At 38.8% G+C, this 23,032-nt stretch overlaps 1 protein-coding gene across 1 annotated transcript in view; it reads left to right on the forward strand.

Annotated features, from left to right (window-relative positions):
* Nucleotides 1–244: 244 nt before the first annotated feature.
* The window catches only part of dnajb5 (DnaJ heat shock protein family (Hsp40) member B5), a 28,040-nt gene continuing 5,252 nt past the window's right edge, over nucleotides 245–23,032 (forward strand). Inside the window, exons 1-3 of the mRNA XM_061906405.1 lie at nucleotides 245–416; nucleotides 12,519–12,763; nucleotides 16,196–16,848. Of these exons, the coding sequence (XP_061762389.1) occupies nucleotides 12,553–12,763; nucleotides 16,196–16,848 (864 nt within the window). The 5' untranslated portion in view covers nucleotides 245–416; nucleotides 12,519–12,552. The remainder of the gene's footprint in view (nucleotides 417–12,518; nucleotides 12,764–16,195; nucleotides 16,849–23,032) is intronic.

Consider the following 23,032-nt stretch of genomic DNA (forward strand, 5'->3'; position numbering starts at 1 on the left):
CTGGACAAGTCGCTACCTCATCGCATGGCCAATACAGATAGACCCTACAATAGTCACACAAAGTCATAAGTTTATTTTAAACCAAAAAACACCAGGTATGTGTTTGGCTCACGTGTTATTTTCTCTTCTGACGTCACTCGAGACGGAACCGGCGGTGACAGCAGACCGAAGAAGTGGGGGGGGGGGGGGGGGGGATAGGGGAGAGAGAGAGAGAGAGAGACAGAGAGAAGGAGAGAGAGAGAGACCGGGCCAGTGTAACTCAGCCAGGCGAGGAAGGGAGAGAGAAACCGGGCAGGTTCAAAAACAGCCAGGCGTGGAAGAGAGAGAGAGAGTCGGGCCGGTGTAAAACAGCTAGGCGAGGAAGCCGGGAAGCCGAACAATGGTGATGTGAACCGCCATAACCTCGTCTCGTATCGGTAGGAATTTCTCTTATCTTCCCTATGATTTGGCGCTGTCCTGTGTGTACTTGAACGCATCATATCGCATTTGAGGCTTGTTAAGACCAGTGAGCTTTCCATTCGAAAAAAAGAGGATTATTGTTGTAGAGTTCTGATATTTCTTCGTAATAATGGTAACAGTGTTGTGTTATTAACCTATTTTCATTTATTTTATCTTATTATATTTTGTCTTTCACGTGTCTGCCATAGTGCCAGTAGCATAGCAGGTGCCATGAAATCATACAGCTGTGAATTGTAGCTCTTATTTATAGCGCTTACTGAATTTATGAGAAGCCCTTTGACAATGCAGGTTATGGGGGATTCCTTTTGGACACTACCTGACTCTCACTGCATCAGCATTCACGTCCCCATAGCAACCCTTTTGTCTCCTGTACAGAGGTGGGTAGAGTAGCCAGAAATTGTACTCAAGTAAGAGTACTGTTACTTTAAAGATTTATTACTCAAGTAAAAGTAAGGAGTAGTCACCCAAATATTTACTTGAGTAAAAGTAAAAAGTATGTTGTGAAAAAACTACTCAAGTACTGAGTAACTGATGAGTAACCTGATTACGGCAACAAATAATGCACAAAAACATGAAAATAGCAATGAGCAAATTCAGAGCCAGGAATATCTCTTAAGCAACTAAAACAATAATATATATTCAATAATAGTACATTAAAATAAAATAAAAAAAATTGCACATTGAGCCACAATAAATTAACAGCACCATAGCCTCAGTAGGCATTCATTGATTTGATTGATTGATTAAAACTTGTATTAGTAGATTGTACAGTACAGTACATATTCCGTACAATTGACCCGTAACACCCCAATACGTTTTTCAACGTTTATCAATTACTTAGTAAATGACCAAGTCAAGGTGATCTACCTCATATATACATATACACACATATCATTTATACACACACATATCATACATACACACACAAATCATATATATATATATATGTATATGTATATATATATGTATATATATATACATACATTTATATATACAGTATATCATTTATATTTATTTATTTTGCCGTTTTTGTTCAGATGTTGAAGGTGTTTTAATGAATATACATGAAGGTTTAACACATAGATTCCTATCTTTCATGAAGACAAGAATATAAGTTGGTGTATTACCTGAATCTGATGACTTGCAATGATTGGAATCAGACGTCCACGTTTTCAAATGGAGGAGTCAAAAAGTTCCTCTTTTCTCTCTAAGATCACATGAAAGTCGTTGGTTTTTGGCATCTTATCTGTCCAGCTTCCATATTCGTTTTTACACACTTTACAAGAAATACATTGGCGGCAAACTCCGTATCTTGCTAGCTTGTTTGCGCTGGCTTTCGGAGACTCTTATTTTGTTAGCGCAGGCGCAATGGAGCGGCACTTTTATTGTGAACACAGGAACTGTGCGATCAGTCTTAAGGCTTTTGACGGGAAGTACGGTTTAAATAAAAAGTGTCTTTTTTCCTTTACGCTTTTGATTGATTGATTGAAACTTTTATTAGTAGATTGCACAGTACAGTACATATTCCGTACAATTGACCACTAAATGGTAACACCCCGATACGTTTTTGAACTTGTTTAAGTCGGGTCATGTGACCGCCTGGCTCTGTTTGATTGGTCCAACGTCATCAGTGACTGCATGTGATTGGTGAAACGCAGGCATGCGTAGATTTTACTTTGAAGCTCTGTCATAAACCAAAACAAACATTAATAGATCGAGAAAAAAAAGTAGCGAGCTGAATGTAGATAAATGGAACGGAGTAAAAGTAGCGTTTCTTCTATATACTCAAGTAAAAGTAAAAGTATGTTGCATAAAAACTACTCGTAGGAGTACAATTTATCCCAAAAGTTACTCAAGTAAATATAACGGAGTAAATGTAGCGCGTTACTACCCACCTCTGCTCCTGTGGATAGACTTGAAGATGGAGTGCCCTTGAATGCACTGTCAGTGATCATCTCCTCACATTCACACTGCTGATATAAAAGCTAGTAGTGTTTGTAATAGTCTGATCTCACACATACAGAAAAAAGTAGGGCGTCCCAATTTGTGTGTAGGCAAACTCGTCTACTCGAGGACAATTAAAGAGGTGACTATTTGGCAAATAAATGCATCACAAACTGTGCGGGTGTTCTGACCTGTTGTGTGCACATGCATATAAGAAGGAAGTCTATTTAAGAGTTCTAATAGTGTGGATTTCACCCGTGGTAGTGGTACGCAGATACAGTATTTTATTTCCCTATATGTACAATTTTACTGGTCAAACTGTGTGTAATGTTACTACGGCCAAAAAAAGATTTAATACACTTGTTAAATAAAACCTATGCCTTGTTTTGATGAATACTTAGGCCTGTTGCACTACTGTATTTTTATTTCAGTCATTAAGGTGGTACTTGGAGAGTGTTGGAGAGCAAGTGTTTTCTGAAAAAAAAAGTTTGAGGACCACTGATGCAACTAATGCCAAAGTTAATCACGCTATATGCGACATCATCATTATCATCATCTTCACATAACCTATGCCTTGTTTTGATAAATACTTAGGCCTATTGCGCTACTGTATTTTTATGTCAGTCATTATGGTGGTACTGGGAGAGCCAAGTGTTTTCTGAAAAAAGAAGTTTGAGAACCACTGATGTAACTAATGTCAAAGTCAATAACGCTATATGCGACATCATCATTTTCAGCATCTTCACATGAACACCATAACCTAATAAATTGTAAAAATAAACAAGTTTATTTGGATATCCCTCATTTCATCCCCCCAATATTAGACCAGTGAAAAGCCATGACACCAAAGAACATGTTACGGTAGGTCACTGCAAGGCAAAACCAAAACAGGAAATGGAACAAAAATAAAAGTGCTAGCCAGGAAGAAACACTTAACACAGGAAAACAACACACAAACTGTCTCGCAGATTATGACATAACATGGGGTTGGGCGATATGGACGAAAAAGTATATCTCAATATAGTTTTGCCGAAACTTGATATTCCATATATATCTCGATATATTTTCCTGTGAAAGTATACATATAAAGATATTCATTTTTGAGTGAAAATTCACTGAAATTGAAGTAAATGACAACTGTTCTGTAAACAGTCAGGGGCACTCTTATCAACCCAGTTAGTCAAGATGGCTATTAACAACACCGAAAATAAACTGTTTAAGTAGCACAGAATTACATAACATAAATAAAATAGAAAAATATTATGTCTATGTAAAATAAATAACATAGCTGTGCAAATAATACAAAATGTATCAAACTCAGATAACAAATTTATTTTCAGATAGGCACTTTTTAATTCCCAGTCGACGATGTGTATCACACACGTACGCCAAGTAAGTGACTTGTCTTAATTGTGCGGCTATGATCTTCCTCACTTCAGCATACATTTTTGGCAGCATTTCTCGTGCAAAATATGGTAACTCGAGAACTGTTTTGATTTGGGCTTACACTGTAAACAACTCAAATTAATGTTTTAACCAGAGGCATACATTTGTCCAAATGTGGCCAAGTAGACTCATTGTGGGTTTCCTGGACGTCGCGTACATCGCTAAAAGAAAAATCTAAATAAGAGAATCCCTCTGCCATCTTCCACTAGTTTTTTAAATATATAAATCGCACGCTTGAATATTCCCTCTTCTTTTCTCCGACTCGCTCGTCGTCATTTGGGATGTCTATTGAGATTTCCCTTCCTGGTTCGATGACCCGCCCTATCTTGCCTCTGATTGGCCTGTCTCTAATATTTTGCCATGATCTCAACCAATCATGACTCATCATAGTAAACAACCAACCAATCATGGATGTTCTTATACTGTACGTGCAATCACATCTTGGAAGGAGTAAGGGGAGTGGTCGAGTAGCCCAAGAGAGGGAGTGGAGAGCGGGGGAAAATAAGGAACACAACAAATAAGCGCTGTTTGGTCATTTTAACGTGAAATGAATTATAAAGATATTATGATGGTTTCTTAATTCATATCTTGTTTAAAAATATATCCTTAGCCTTAACATAACGTATATGGTGAATTATAAATGTTTTCATGTTGATTTGTAGGTTTGAGGCCGTTTTTCCTGAAAGAAGAACAAGTTAGGTCAGAAGGTCATTGTGTCATCGCCTGGGGACATATTGACAAAATAATTGCAAGCCATACAAACCTTGGGCTGTTATTTGAGCTAAGATCAATGTATTTGACTATGTATTGATTTTTGACCTTACTGTATGTTACTAGTCCAATTTGACTCAAACTAATCATCTTTCACGCCACTGTCTGTACATCAAGTTTGGAGACAGCTGATGTTGCAAACTAATTATTATCTTTTTGTATCGACTTTGCTTTGATCTTCTCTTTAATGGAAAGTTACAATGCTATGAATGCAAGCAACATAAATGGTTAACATCAAATGTTTTTGTGTGTGTGATGTACATTGCAAGACTTTTTAGATTATAACTTTACATTATTTGAACAATTGACTAATAGTGATTGACGGTAGTGAAGGTAGAAGTCCGGCCCTCCCGGTCCTTAGATTTGTGGAAAATGTGGTCCTCAAAATAATTTAGTTTACTATCCCTGAGCAACAACAATATCTTTGTTTTTTCCTAACCACAAATCATCTTGTATATTGTTTTTGATCTGAATCAAATTCTTTTGAAAAAATAGGCTGGGAGAATCCCACTCTGAATGTTCAGAACTCCTCTTCAGTGTTGTACGTCAGGATTGATGAGGTCTGCTGCTGCTCAGGTTTTCTGGTGTGAAGTCACATGATTGTACTGCATTATAGTATCAATTTTGACCTAATCCTATGTGACCAAATATGTCTCCTTCTCCAAGTAACGGCTACTGTTAAATCAGCACTAAGTACCTTTTCAACCTTCATAAATTATTTTCATAACTTTTGGGATAATACATGGCCTGAGGGGGTCTGTATCACGTTCCCTGCCACGTAGCAAATTTGAAGAGGGTGGAAGGAACTTTGCCACACAAAAAACCCCCATCCCTAACCCCAAAACAAACAAAGAAACGAAAAGTTTTGTCTTCAGAGACAAAAAAAAAACAGAGCTTACCCAGATAAAAGGACAGTCAGGATCAACATTTCCCCGGCTTTCACCTGCTGGCGTGAGTTCTAAGATGAGGAGGAATTTCAGTCCAATGCTGCCTTGGCTCTGTTCCTTTAAAAATTATAATTTTTAAAACATTTCATTTTTTTTTTTGTCCTGCCCAGCTTCTCAGGCAAATCATATAGTTGATGTAGATACCCATATCGGCTGTTCAGATTTACTTTACAAAAGAGAAGTGTAGGATACTTCTCTTGTTGCCTTATTTGAATTTGACTTTATTAAATGTATTTATATTATCATTTTGTGCAGCCAGGCCAGAGCAGGAGGGGATAGAAAGACAAAAAAAGGAAGATAGAGGGGGAAATTGTGGGGATAAGAGGGGGATTAGACAGAGAGACAAAAACAACAACAGCAAACACAGAAATAACAACAAAAACAACAACAACAATAGAACAACACCAGCACATACGATTTGTACAAATATGATTGTAAAAGTGATAGCAAAGAAGCAGTTAGTGAAATAAATAATAATATAAAAATGATAATGAGGGGCTTCACGGTGGCAGAGGGGTTAGTGCGTCTGCCTCACAATACGAAAGTCCTGCAGTCCTGGGTTCAAATCCAGGCTCAGGATCTTTCTGTGTGGAGTTTGCATGTTCTCCCCGTGAATACGTGGGTTCCCTCCGGGTACTCCGGCTTCCTCCCACCTCCAAAGACATGCACCTGGGGATAGGTTGATTGGCAACACTAAAAATTGGCCCTAGTGTGTGAATGTGAGTGTGAATGTTGTCTGTCAATCTGTGTTGGCCCTGCGATGAGGTGACGACTTGTCCAGGGTGTACCCCGCCTTCCGCCTGATTGTAGCTGAGATACGCGCCAGCACCCCCCGCGACCCCGAAAGGGAATAAGCAGTAGAAAATGGATGGATGGAAATGATAATGAGCATTTTTACACTACAATTGGAGCAATACAAATACCAATGGAAAAAGCGCTATTGATCATGAACAATACCAATAGTTTACCTCTATTATCATCAATACAGTTGTTCAAAAGCAACAAAAAAAAGGAATACCGAAAGATGGAGGGGAAGAGAGAGAGGCAACCTATATTAATCTTGTAGATTGTTATAGTAATAATGAGTTAAGCTTTGTTAGTATGCCATGTGTAACCCAGTTTACCCTAGGGCAACAACGTTGATATATGTTTGATGAAACGTGATTATGTGCATGAGTGTATGTATGTATATGTACTTGTATATGAACAGAATGTGTATATGAATGTTTGTACAGTAAATGTATATGTACAGTATATATATGTTTGTTTGTTTTTACAGTGAATGTATATGTACAGTATGTGTATGTTTGTACTGTGAATGTGCGTGTAGATTGACGAACTTGGAGTATGTCGGTATGTACTGTATTTGAGTATGTATGTGGGAGCGTAGGTACCTATGTATGTACGTTTGTATGTATGAGTAACGGTGTGTGTGTGTGAGTATATGTGTGTTTGTATGTACAATATATTTGACTCCCAGTGTGCGTGGGAGCCAGAGTGCGGCCCCAGCCGCCCAGAGAGCCCAACCCAAACAGCAGGTGTGGCGCCCAGGGAACCAGGGACCACCGGCCCCACGCAGCCAGGCCGGCCAGCGACAGGAACCCCAAAGCCTGGCCCACCGCGCCGCCCGGAAGAGCCAGCAGCAGGCCGAAGACAGACGCGCCCTGCAGAGGACAGGGCACGAGAGAATCAGCGGATGGCCAGTCCCCAAGCCAGCGAGAGACAACACCCCACACAAGCACAAAGACGGGACGCCCCGCCCAGGGAACCAAGAGACCGCCCCCGCCCCACCAGTCCCCGGGCCCCCACGACCCCACCCCCACCCCAGGGGAGCACGGCGCCGTCCACACCAGGCCACCCCACCCAAATCGACCGCCACAGGACCACCCAGCGCAGGGCCGCGGGAACCACCCACCCCACCCGCAGGGACCCCAAAGATGGAGATGGAACAACCAGCAGCCGCCCTGTCAAAGCCCCCCCCTCCTTCCCCCGAGGGAGAGGGAGAAAACAAAACAAAACAAAACACAAAAAAAACATAATTAATATATACAAATTAAAAAAAAAATAATAATAATAATTTAAATTATGTATATATACATATTAATATAAATATACATATATACACATATACATACACACACATATACACATACATACATGCATATATGCCATACATATATGTATATATACACATATATACAGGTGCTGTTCATATTATTAGAATATCATGAAAAAGTTGATTTATTTCAGTAATTATATTCAGAACGTGAAACTTACATATTATATCAATTCATTACACACATAGTGATATATTTGAAATGTTTATTTATTTAAATTTTGATGATTAGTACTGACAATTACTGAAGATCCCAAATTCAGTATCTCAGAAAATTAAAATATTAGTTACGACTAGTACCAAAAAATATTTTTTTGAAATGTGGGCCAACTGAAAAGTATGAACATGGAAAGTTTCAGCATGAACGGCAATCAATACTTAGTTACAGCTCCTTTTGCTGAATTGCTGCAGCAATACGGCGTGGCATGGAGTCAACCAGTCTGTTGCACTCCTCAGGTGTTATGAGAGCCCAGGTTGCTTTAATAGTGGCCTTCGGCTCTTCAGCATTGTTTTGTCTGGCATCTCGCATCTTCCGCTTCACAATACCCCGTAGGTTTTCTATGGGGTTAAGGTCAGGTGAGTTTGCAGGCCAATCAAGAACAGGGATACCATGGTCCTTAAACCAGGTACTGGTAGATTTGACACTGTGTGCAGGTGCCAAGTCATGTTGGAAAATGAAATCTTCACCTCCATAAAATTGGTCCGCGGCAGGCAGCATAAAGTGTTCTAAAACTTCCTGGTAGTCTGCTGCATTGACCCTCGACCTCAGGAAACACAGTGGACCAACACCAGCAGATGACATGGCACCCCAGACCATTACCGATTGTGGAAATTTGACACTGGACTTCAGGCAACGTAGATTCTGTGCCTCTCCTGTCTTCCTCCAGACTCTGGGACCTTGATTTCCAAAGGACATACAAAATGTACTTTCATCTGAAAACATAACTTTGGACCACTCAGCAGCAGTCCAGTCCTTTTTGTTTTGAGCCCAGGCGAGACGCTTTTGACGTTGTCTCTTATTCAAGAGTGGCTTTACACAAGGAACGCGACAGCTGAAGCCCATATCTTGCATACGTCGGTGCGTGGTGGTTCTTGAAACACTGACTCCAGCTGCAGTCCACTCTTTGTGGATCTCCCCCACATTTTTGAATCGGTTTTGTTTGACAATCCTCTCCAGGGCGCAGTTATCCCTCTTGCTTGTACACTTTTTTCTACCACATCTTTGTCTTCCCTTCGTCTCTCTATTAATGTGCTTGGACACAGAGCTCTGGGAACATCCAACCTCTTTGGCAATGACCTTCTGTGTCTTGCCCTCCTTCTTTAAAGTATCAATGATCATCTTTTGGACAGTTGTCAAGTCAGCAGTCTTCCCCATGATTGTGTGTCATACAGAATCAAAACGAGAGACCATTTAAAGGCTTTTCCAGGTGTTTTGAGTTCAATCAATCAATCAATGTTTACTTATATAGCCCTAAATCACTAGTGTCTCAAAGGGCTGCACAAACCACTACGACATCCTCGGTAGGCCCACATAAGGGCTAATTAGAGTGTGGCACCAGGTGTCTTCAATATCTGACCTTTTCACCATATTCTACTTTTCTGAGATGTGGAATTTAGGGTTTTCATTGGTTGTCAGCTATAATTATCTCCTTTTTGGCAAAAAACCACTTGAAATGTATCAGTCTGTTTGGAATGAATGTATACATTCTACAAGTTTGACTTTCTAAATTAAATTAATGAAATAAATCAACTTTTTCATGATATTCTAATAATATGACCAGCACCTGTACACATACACATATACACATACATACACACACACACATGTATACATACATATGCACACATACATACATATATATACACATACATACATACATATACACATACACATATATATATATTTTACATATATACATACACATACATACATATACACATACACATATATATATACATACATATATACATACACATACATACATACATATATACATATGTATATACATACATATATACATACACACACATACATACATGCACACATACACATTTTACATACACATACATGTATACATACATATACACACATACATGTATACATACATATACACACATACCTCCGTATACATATATACACACACACAAAAAAAGATTTAAAATAAGATCACAGACATGCTGACACACAACATCACCGCCCCAGCAGCTGGCCGTCTCGCAGCAACTCGGAATACCCCGCCGCACCAAGCCACCACAATGGATGAGGGGACTAGACCCAGCCGGCCCCAACCAAGACGGGCACCCGTAAGGGATGGATGGTGGGACCCAGGAGCGCCAGACATGCCCTCGCTGGCGCCTATCTCAGCTACAATCGGGCGTATATATATCCGCTTTGGACTGGACTCTCGCGACTGTGTTGGATCCATTATGGATTGAACTTTCACAGTATCATGTTAGACCCGCTCGACATCCATTGCTTTCCGCCTCTCCAAGGTTCTCATAGTCATCATTGTCACCGACGTCCCACTGGGTCATTATTGTCACCGATTTCCCACTGGGTGTGAGTTTTCCTTGCCCTTATGTGGGCCTACCGAGGATGTCGTAGTGGTTTGTGCAGCCCTTTGAGACACTAGTGATTTAGGGCTATATAAGTAAACATTGAGTGATTGATTGATTGATATATATATCCATCCATTTTCTACCGCTTATTCCCTTTTTTGGGGTCGCGGGGGGCGCTGGCGCCTATCTCAGCTACAATCGGGCGTATATATATATATATATATATATATATATATATATATATATATATATATATATATATATATATATATATACGCCCGATTGTAGCTGAGATATATATATATATATATATATATATATATATATATATATATATATATATATATATATATATATATATATATATATATATATATATATATATATATATATATATATATATATATATATATATATATATATATATATATATATATATATATACGCCCGATTGTAGCTGAGATAGGCGCCAGCGCCCCCCGCGACCCCAAAAAAGGGAATAAGCGGTAGAAAATGGATGGATATATATATCAATCAATCAATCACTCAATGTTTACTTATATAGCCCTAAATCACTAGTGTCTCAAAGGGCTGCACAAACCACTACGACATCCTCGGTAGGCCCACATAAGGGCAAGGAAAACTCACACCCAGTGGGAAATCGGTGACAATAATGACCCAGTGGGACGTCGGTGACAATGATGACTATGAGAACCTTGGAGAGGCGGAAAGCAATGGATGTCGAGCGGGTCTAACATGATACTGTGAAAGTTCAATCCATAATGGATCCAACACAGTCGCGAGAGTCCAGTCCAAAGCGGATCCAACACAGCAGCGAGAGCCCCGCTCACAGCGGAGCCAGCAGGAAACCATCCCAAGCGGAGGGGTATCAGCAGCGCAGAGATGTCCCCAGCCGATACACAGGCGAGCAGTACATGGCCACCGGATCGGACCGGACTCCGTCCACAAAGGAGAGTGGGACATAGAAGAAAAAGAAAAGAAACGGCAGATCAACTGGTCTAAAAAGGGAGTCTATTTAAAGGCTAGAGTATACAAATGAGTTTTAAGGTGAGACTTAAATGCTTCTACTGAGGTGGCATCTCGAACTGTTACCGGGAGGGCATTCCATATATATATATATATATATATATATATATATATATATATATACATACACATACATATATATACATATATATCTATATACATCTGTATATATACATACACACACATGCATATACCCATATACATACTGTACATACACATACTGACATACATACATATTATATATATATATATGTATACATACACACATATATATATATATATACGCATATATATGCACATATACATACACATACATACACACATACATACACATGTATACATACATACACACATAAATATATGCATACATACATATACACGCATAAACATACATATACACATCTATGAACACACGCATATCTGTAACCATACATGCACACACATATACGTACATACACACATTTAAATCCACACATACTCCCTTATGTCCATCCATCCACACACACACACATATGTATACCACAATAAATCCGTACACAGGCCGGAGGGACAGCAATGAAGTCCCGGCATCCACTGCCCACTGAGAACTAGCCTAACCCCCAAGCCCAACAGGTCCGCCCGTGTATCCATGCCACCCAAGGACAACCCCCGGCAAGCCCGCCCCAGACAATGGTGCGAAACCGGGCAAGGGCGGCGCGGCAGGGCGCAAGGGCACCCCAGGCCCACACCCGACAAGCCAACCAACACGACAATAAACAATGTTCCTTTTAAATTAGTAAGTAACTTTCGATGCTCAAAACAAAAATCTAATGCCAATGTTAGCTATTAGAAATATGCATGGTACCAATATATACCCACTAGCGTGATAGTTCCGCACTACTTCCTACAAAAAAAAATCTCCCGCCGGTCTTTCTTTGCTTCGGACCTGCATCTGCCTCAATACATTCTTGGTTGTAGCGTCATGTGTGTAGCGCAATCCAAGATCACTTCTTGATAATGTCTGATATTTAACTTCAGCATTGCCGTTAGAGACATAATATTTGTGCCAATATAACAGCGGACACCAAGTCAGTTTGATACTATGTGCACTGGTCCTCATGGGGAACGTGTTTTTCCCCTGGCAAAACAGTACTGCTTTGGTCCACTGGCGCCGCCAAAATCAACCAAAATTGAAAGTTCTTAAGTGGGGCTTTTTAAAACTCACAATACCGTATGTACTCTTTCCCCAGCCACAGGTCGAGTTGAAGCAGTGCGTGTACAGCCATGGGGAAGGACTACTACAAAACCCTGGGCATCCCCAAGGGCTCCAACGAGGAGGAGATAAAGAAGGCCTATCGCCGCATGGCCCTGCGCTTCCACCCTGACAAGAACACGGAGGCCAACGCGGAGGAGAAGTTTAAGGAGATTGCAGAGGCCTACGAAGTGCTCAGCGACCCGAAGAAGAGGCTGGTCTATGATCAGTTGGGTGAGGAAGGTAAGGCAGGAGTTGAAAGAGTATTGGGGTCAGTGAATAACTTCTGATGGATTTACACATTAGGTACACTAGCTCAATATAGTGAAATCTAGTACAAGAGCTGGATCAAGAATGTTATTTTTACAAAGATAATGCAGGAAAATTCAATAAGGATTTATACCACAATGATGAAATATCCTAATGGGGTATATTATTTTCTAGTGCCAATCAAAGTTTGTATTGTACAGGATCTTGTTGTGGATCTCATTAAATTGTGCTGATGGCTGCGGCTATCGATTAAGGGTACTCTTTGGGCACCTAATGTTTGGATCCGATTCCTGGGTTGACGATTCGATTCAGAATCGATTTTTATTTCAACACAATTCTCGATTCAAACCGGTTCTATATAAACCTATTCTAATACTTTATATGATTTGGTATGATAATTACAATTAAACTTTTTCAGAACAAGTTACAGGTTATAAAAGTTCCTTCTAATCGGGATAAATAAGAATTGCGATTTGGATGTGAATCAATTTTTTGCGCACCCCTACTATCGATTATTTTAATCTATTGATTAGTTTGTTCGATTAATCAAGTAGTCAAAAAAAACACACCTTATACCCTTACTATGTATACTATGGGAAATAGTTGAAATAAACAAAAAACAATGTTTTTGCTTGCCATAACCTTCATTCTTTTTTTTTTAACAAATACACATTATCAACATTGACATTACGCTTTTAACATCTGCATTATTACACAAACTCTGCTGTTTGTTGCCTCACAGATCATGGCCCCCACACACCACCGCTCTCATGTGCGCTCTGTTGCAGACGTCGTGCGGAAATTTATTTCGCCTGTTTAGAGTTTTGAGGCCTCCATAGGGTGCAAAATGTTATAAATTATTATTAGATAGACTCATTAAATGATTAATCAAAGCAACAGATTATGAATCAATGCCTTTTTAAAATCAAATTTACGGATTTAATAATTGCAGCTCAAAGTACTGTACCTAATATTGTGAGCAGTGAGTGTAGTTGTTGTTGAATTAGCTCATGAACAAACTTAGCATCCAAAATGTGAGTGGATGACTTTTGAGGCTCTCAGCCACTAAGCTTACAGACACATGGCTCAGATAGATGAGATATGAATAGCAGCAACTGTGGGACTTTGCATCTGTGGGTGTTTTGTGTCAAGCTAGGTGTGTTAAGGCGTGCGTGCCTCCATGGCCTATTTATGCTATATATGCTGCAATACACACTATTGTCTCTTTCGGACATTATTCTGCATCATAGGGGTGTGGGATTCACATTCTGACTCACAATGTAATATCACAATATTTTGCTTCATACAGCGGTTATGCAGTCATGATATACAGCAGGGGTACCCAAAATATGACCCGCAAGCGTCCACAATCCGGCCCACAAGTTAAAATTACATATATAACTTGGTATATATGCGTGTGTGTCTGTATGTACTGTATATATATATATCAATCAATCAATGTTTATTTATATAGCCCTAAATCACCAGTGTCTCAAAGGGCTGCACAAACCACAACGACATCCTCGGTAGAGCCCACATAAGGGCAAGGAAAACTCACCCCAGTGGGACGTCGGTGACAGTGACAATGATGACTATGAGAAACCTTGGAGAGGACCGCATATGTGGGCAACTGATTATGGGTTGAAAATGGTTTGCAAATCATTGTATTCCGTTTATATTCCCATCTAAGACAATTTCCCAACTCATATGGAAACGGGGTTTGTATGTACAGTATGTATGTATATTTACACATATTTTATCTGCAAATCATATTTTTGATGTAGATGCCCATTTCTGCTGTACAGATTTACTTTTTTAAAAAAATGTGCGATACTTCTCCTGTTGCATTATTTGTATTTGATTATATTATTTTATTATAATGTGTTTGGATTTATTTTGGAGCAGGAAGGGAAAATTGTGTCGACAGGACTATAATATATATATATATATATATATATATATATATATATACATATGTATCTATATATGTATATATGTATGTATATATTGTATGTAGATATGTATACATACAGATATATGTATAAGTATGTATGTGTATATATACAACAAACATACATTCATATATATAGTTTATACATATATATATATATATATATATATATATATACACTAATCAATAATGGCCATGGGTGACCTGGATCAAATCTCAGCTGACTTTTTTATATATATATATATATATATATATATATATATATATATATATATATATATAAGTCAGCTGTGATTTGATCCAGGTCACCCATGGCCATTATTGATTAGTGTTATTATGGTTATTGTCAGGGCCCTCCTGCCCAATAGGCAAAACATGAGCGTAAATAAGCGTGTGTAAAATGTCAAATAATGAATTACATTGTACGTATTCCTAGAAGCTTCCTGCTTTGCTGCTGACAGGAATATGACAGAAAAATTCCCCACAGAGTCACACTAGCTCCTGTTGCACATAGTATCAATGCTTGTCTTGCAAGGCAGATGTATTGAGTTCAAGTCCTGGTTGATGTTGATTTTGAAGTTTATAAAACTGTCATATATGATGTTAACATTTTCGCACCCCAATTAATTATTTCTTAATTTATCATTCATTTATTTGTTTTAGTACTAAAATGCATTAGATTAAATTATAGTTTGATTTAAAAAGTATGAAAAATATTTCACATTAATAAAAAGTGTGATTCTTTTGATTGTGGAGGTAAGACCTTCAAATTAAATTGTGCTTAAGGCCTCAATTTAGCCTGTGGCCCTGAGTATTCTTAGTTGAATTATTAGAGATTACTGGTATTAATGATAAATCGCAGTAAAACTCTTGACGGGTTATTATCACCTTTTCAAACTATCATAAAACTGTGATCGATAACCACAATTTGATGAACTCATAGACTGTTGATACTACCGTGTTGATCGCTAGCTAGCTGCTAAGGCGCTGATCGCTAGCGAGCAGCTGGCGCAGCTGATCACTAGCTTGTAGTTTCCGGTAATTGCTAGGTAGAAGCTAACATCAATTTTAATGTTCTTTCCCATTACGAACATTATACCCTATTTTAAACTGGCATTGCTGTCTGAGCAACAAAGCGTTTCAATTGTGCACATTGAACATAGAGGTTGTGCTCTCTTAAGATAGCGTGGTAAACATGAATATATATATTGTATAACTGTCGTTTAAAAAATGTTTTTAGTTTACCTTTCATGTATTATTTATTATTATTGTATTTATTTATTTATTTCAATTAAAGCTTGGTATAAAGATTTCAGCGTGAGTATAAGTAGCCCACTTTGTGAGCACATTCAACAATACCATAGAAATAAAGATAATCGTGATAATTCTGGTCACAATAACCGTGATATAAAACGTTCATATCACTACAAGAGGTATCAACTTCTTCTTTGCAGGTTTAAATACAGGAGGCAGCAGCTCTTCGGGTGCTCCTGGTACCTCAACACACCACTACACTTTCCATGGAGACCCCCATGCCACCTTCGCCTCCTTCTTTGGTGGCTCCAACCCCTTCGACATGTTTTTTAGTGCAAACCGCAGCCACAGCCGCGGCAACGGCTTCTCCTTCCACAACGACCACAATAACGACCCCGAGCAGGAAGTGGACATGGAGGAGGATGACTCTTTCGCTCACTTCGGGAGGCACTTCGTCTTTCCTGGAGGGGTGAACAACGGGGAAGGTCGCAGAAGGAGGGGTGGACCCTCGGAGCGCCGGGGGGCAGCTCGAAAGCAGCAGGACCCCCCGGTGGTCCACGAGTTGAAGGTCTCGCTGGAAGAGATCTTCCACGGCTGCACGAAACGCATGAAGATCACCCGCCGCAGGCTGAATCCGGATGGAAGGACTTTGAGGGCCGAGGACAAGATTCTCAATATTGTGATCAAGAAAGGCTGGAAGGAGGGGACCAAGATCACCTTCCCCAGGGAAGGAGACCAGACCCCTGAGAACATCCCTGCTGACATTGCCTTTGTGCTCAAAGACAAGGGGCATGTCCACTTCAAGAGAGACGGTTCCAATATAATTTTCACCTGCAAGATTAGTCTCAAAGAGGTGCGTCACCCTTTTTTATCTTCTCACTCATGCATGACATTAATTTACAAGGCCACTTAAAAATCATATTTGGTAAGGAAAAGTCAAACACAAATACAAATAAACAAAGTACATACTGAAAAAGTAAAATAAATCACATTTTTGGGAGTAATATCAAATGATAAAACAAACTGGACATTACATATAAATAATATGCAAAATAAGGTGGCAAGCAACATTCCCATTAAGGTGTGCGCCTGTGCAATTGCGCACTGCTCACGCGCGTCCTTTGCGCACGACAAATCTATGCCACTCACAAAATTAAATAAAAAGATAAGCGCATAACAATTTGCAATGTAACTGATGACACGCGGACACGACAGAGAAAACAGTTTTTGTCTTCATTGTTCAATCAATGCAAGCAATCAGTCAATCAAAGTTTATTTATACAGCCCTTAATCACAAGGGTCTCAAAGGGCTGCACAAGCCACAACAACATCTTTGGCTCAGATCCCATATCAGGGCAAGAAAAAACTCAACCCGAAGGGATACAAGGATAAACCTTGGAGGGGACCACAGATGTGGGAACGGCCCCCACAAAACCTGTATATTTTACGGTAAAAAACTGGCAACTCTATACCACCATTTTTTAAGGAAAAAAAACATTAAAAACATGTGGTATAGTTTTTCCATTTACATTATTACTGTAGATTTTTTTTAAATTGCAGCTCACCTATCAGAATTTTACCTTGAAAAAACAGTGGTAGAGCTTTTTTAATGTAAAGTAAAATGTTGTAAAAAAAAAAACACCTTCAATTTTACAATGAAATCTATTATCATTTTTACAGTGTACAATTTGACAGATATCTTGCTTGGAAATCATAGGTTAAGCAGATATTTAGGTATTCTTTTTTTTTTTTTAAAGATAATAGTTTGAAATGTATGATAGTATAATATTTGTTGCAATATTGGATAATATTAAAGTTTAAAATGTATGCAATTTCATAGAGTGCATATATTTGTTTTTGTAAAAAAGAAAATAACTAGGACATTTACCGTATTTTTCTCACCGTATGGCGCACCAGACTTTAAGGCGTGCTGCCTATTCAGGTGTATTTTCATACAAAAGGCGCACCGGATTATAAGGCGCATTAAAGGGGACATATTGTGACAAAACTTCTTTGTGGTCTACATAAAATGTAAGGGGGTTCTTTGGGTCAAAATGTAGCATAGATTATGTTTTACAGACCATCTTCAAGCCACTTTCTGACCGTCTCTCCAGGATGCGCTGTTTTGTGGGCGGTCTTATTTCCAGGTTCCCCTTCGACAGCATCTTCTCCCTGTCATCTTTGTTGTACTGGTAGTTTTTAGCACTTCCATAGTAAGTGTACTGACAGATATATGTCCGAACTCTATGCTGCCTTATATTAGAAATGGCAACAGTAGAGGATGAATGACCCACAACAAGAGGATAGAGAAAAGGAATGAACTTGTTGACGACAGCGCGGACTACAAGCTTTTAAGACTTATGCAGATCCCAAACACACAACAGTAGGTACTAATAGGTAGGAAAAGTTGGTTGTGCATAATAGGTTGAAACAAAACCCAAGATAATATGTCTACTAATAGGCGCAATTCTGGGGTCCTCATACACACACATTAATTATACCTGTATGTTGAAGCACAGCACAGCTGACTATGGTAGCCGTAATGCTCCGACAATCCATCAAGCTGTGCGACTTCATGGCTTACCAAAGTCAGACTAAAACATTTTGACAGATTTGTGAGTGCCGTGTGCAATGTTCTATATTCTCTTTGAAACATCAAAGTTTTGGTCTTGTTTCATTTATCAAACAGCCATCAGTCAACCTGCAGTCCACACATATTTTTATGAGTGACTGCCATCTTCAGGTTACACTTATTACATCATGTACCAAATAAAATTACTTTGACGTTAACCAGAATTAAAACATACATTAGGGGCACCGGGTTACAAGGCACACTGTCGATTTTTGAGAAAATAAAAGGATATTAAGTGCCCCTTATAGTCCGAAAATTGTGGTAGTCAGAAAATATAAAGTACTTTATAGGCACATGTTATTTCCCGGTGTTCACGGTCCAGATCTGGCCTCCGGGCCTTAAGTTTGACACCTGTGCACTGTATTACTAATTTAATCAGTAGCCACAGTATATCACTAGAAAATTGAAACTGTAAAGCACCAAGAATCTTGTATGCTGTGGCCATCGAGTGTACTTTCACATCCGTTCTTTCCACTCAGCCTTGGGGGCATCCTGTCGCACTACTGTGGTAATGGTGGGTCCTTGTGTGGGCTGCCGTGCTACTTCCATTCTGTGTGCTTTGTAAATAGAAGCAAGCAGCTCCATAGAAGGATGCACATGCTCGACGTAAACACGCATAGAGACTGCCTCTGCGAGTGTATTTGTAAACACTTTTAGTCATCAGAGATAAACTGGAGTGTTACGGCTGTCTGCAATTACTCTGACTGGCACATTTAATTAGCTGCCGGCGACAAGGCGGATGAGTGCCGCACGACTCAGGCTTCTTAGTCTGTAAACTACACACATTTGAATGTCTCTAATAGGGCTCCCACTCACAGGTTTGCAATGGCTAAGTGGCAGATGTTCTCCAAGATGTCAGAGCTGTTATTAGGACTCAAGTCAAACCGATTTTATACAGTTTTCTTCTTAGGAAAATTTCAGACTCACCTTATGTTCTGGGAACATATTAGAGTGTGTCGTCTATTATGTGCATTATCATAAAATCTGCACAAATATTATGATTATACTGCACAGCCAAAGACTTCAGACTTAAGAGTGATGCGGCTCAATTAGGGTTTGCAAAGAGAAATGATGGGTGGAAGGAGGTTGGTGGAATATTAGGGGAATATTAGTGAAGTACAGTAGGTCATGTGATTCAATATGTAGGGATAGGCAATATGGCCTAAAATCTAAAACACAATATATATTGCATCCTCCCACAATAACGACATACTGTATATCACAATGTATTAAATTAAGTATATAAATTATATTGAACCATTTCAAAACAGGTTACAAATGCTCCTAATTTGGCTGCTGACGTAATATATTGCGTAATAGTGAGTTATATTATTTTCTCTAAACTTTTACTAATCTACTTAATCATTTGCTGTTAATAGCTGATTATTTCTGTTGGAATATGATTCTGTTCAAATATATGAAGTGCTAATTATTCTTTTTTTTGATACCTTACATTAGTTTTGGATAGTAGTATGAATTTGGGTATCGATCTAATACCAAGTGGTTATAGGGACAGTATTGGTCACACAAATGCTGATTCTGATTATTTTCAAGATTATTAGATGATATACTTTAGCCTCTAACAAATAACAACAACAACACAAAGAAGATTGTTGTTTTTTGCTATAAGGTGCCACTTTAGCCTTTAGTACAACTGAATGCTATAGTTCCATCCTAATGACTGTTGTGCTGGTAGAGATCGCTCTTCTCTGCATCTTAACAGTGGTCTATTTGCCAGACAATACCGTATTGCTAACAAAGGGGTTTTCAATCAAACCGCTACTCGTCTGTTGGCAAAGGGATCAACCTTTACATCATGACAGCTGTTCTGTACCACAAAAAAGCTGAACATTTCTATCATAACCCTAATTTAGTGCATGGAAACATAGTCACTGTTCTCATCAGTGTGACTGACAAGGACAAAAACACACCTTGCAGAGTTAGGCCGCAGTGTGTTTCAAACTTGTAGAATCATCACGTGTAATTGTTTGTGACATTCTCTGCGTCAGTGAATGGAAGTGTTCGTAAAAGGAAAATGAGCCTGAAGTAGACGTCACAGACTAAAACTAGTGCAGGCTGATGTCATGGCTTGGAAAGTCCGACAGTACAATAAGGACCCAGCTGCTCTGCCGTTCACCCTCTGCCCTGTAAGCAAGTTTGACCCAGTTGGTTACAATTTCTACCAGACGAGACAAGAAAATCCCTAAAGACTAACACAACATTGTGTGTGTTTGTGTGTAATTACATAAGTGGCTGAACTTTGAGCTTCAGCAGATGTCGGTACATCAACTTCAACATCATGCATTTATGGTTGATGGGTGTCAGAAAAATTGTAGTATACTTTGACTTCTGTTATAGCATTTACCATTTATTCTAAAATAGATAGATAGATGGATAAATGGAAAGATAGCTAGACAGATAGATAGATAGATAGATAGATAGATAGATAGATAGATAGATAGATAGATAGATAGATAGATAGATAGATAGATAGATAGATAGATAGATAGATAGATAGATAGATAGATAGATAGATAGATAGATAGATAGATAGATAGATAGATAGATAGATAGATAGATAGATAGATAGATAGATAGATAGATAGATAGATAGATAAATAGATAGATAGATAGATAGATAGATAGATAGATAGATAGATAGATAGATAGATAGATAGATAGATAGATAGATAGATAGATAGTACTTTATTGATTCCTTCAGGAGAGTTCCCTCAGGAAAATAAAAGTTCCAGCAGCAGTGTACAGAATTGACATCAAATTTTAAAAGTATAAAGTATTGAGGGTCCATAAAAACAAAACTTGCAGTATCTATGACAATAATTAATCAATTAGGTCATTAAAACCCAAACTGTACACAACAATACAGAGTATTACACATAATTTAGTACAAAACCCGTTTCCATATGAGTTGGGAAATTGTGTTAGATGTAAATATAAACGGAATACAATGATTTGCAAATCCTTTTCAACCCATATTCAATTGAATGCACTACAAAGACAAGATATTTGATGTTCAAACTCATAAACTTTAATTGATTTTGCAAATAATAATTAACTCAGAATTTCTTTAGCTGCAACACGTGCCAAAGTAGTTGGGAAAGTGCATGTTCGCCACTGTGTTACATCACCTTTTTTTTTTACAACCCTCAATAAACATTTGGGTACTGAGGAAACTAATTGTCGAAGCTTTGAAAGTGGAATTCGTTCCCATTCTTGTTTTATGTAGAGCTTTCGGGGTTCAACAGTCCGGGGTCTCCGCTGTGGTATTTTACGCTTCATAATGCACCACACATTTTCGATGGGAGACAGGTCTGGACTGCAGGCGGGCCAGGAAAGTACCCGCACTCTTTTACTAAAAAGCCACGCTGTTGTAAAACGTGGCTTGGCATTGTCTTGCTGAAATAAGCAGTGGTGTCCATGATAATGTTGCTTGGATGACAACATATGTTGCTCCAAAACCTGTATGGTGCCTTCACAAATGTGTAAGTTACCCATGCCTTGGGCAGTAATACATCCCCATACCATCACACATGCTGGCTTTTGAATTCTGCGCCTATAACAATCCGGATGGTTATTTTCCTCTTTGTTCCGGAGGACACCATGTCCACAGTTTCCAAATAACATTTGAAATGTGGATTTGTCAGACCACAGAACACTTATCCACTTTGTATCAGTCCATCTTAGATGATCTCCGGCCCAGCAAAGCCAGTGGCGTTCCTTGGTGTTGTTGTAAATGGGTTTGGCTTTGCATAGCAGAGTTTTAACTTGCACTTACAGATGTAGCGACCAACTGTAGTTACTGACAGTGGTTTTATGAAGTGTTCCTGAACCCATGTGGTGATATCCTTTACACACTGATGTCGGTTTATGATGCAGTACCGCCTGAGGGATCAACGGTCCGTAATATCATCGCTTACGTGCAGTGATTTCACCAGATTCTCTGAACCTTTTGATAATTTTACAGAAAGTAGATGGTAAAATCCCTAAATTCCTTGCAATTGCTCGTTGAGAAATGTTGTTCTAAAACTGTTCGACAATTTGCTTACAAAGTGGTGAATTTGTGAATTACTGAGCATTTCATGGAAGCTGCTTTTATAGCCAATCATGGCACCCACCTGTTCTGAATTAACCTGCACACCTGTGGGATGTTCCAAATAAGTATTTGATGAGCATTCCTCAACTTGATCAGTATTTATTGCCACCTGGCATCAAATTATAAAGTTAATAATTATTTGAAAAAAAACAAAAAAAACTTTATCAGTTTGAACATTAAATATGTTGTCTTTGTGGCATATTCAACTGAATATTGGTTGAAAATTATTTGCAAATTATTGTATTCCGTTTATATTTACATCTAACACAATTTCCCAACTCATATGCAAAC

Source organism: Nerophis ophidion, linkage group LG07, assembly GCF_033978795.1.
Source record: "Nerophis ophidion isolate RoL-2023_Sa linkage group LG07, RoL_Noph_v1.0, whole genome shotgun sequence".
NCBI classification, from domain to species: Eukaryota; Metazoa; Chordata; class Actinopteri; order Syngnathiformes; family Syngnathidae; genus Nerophis; species Nerophis ophidion.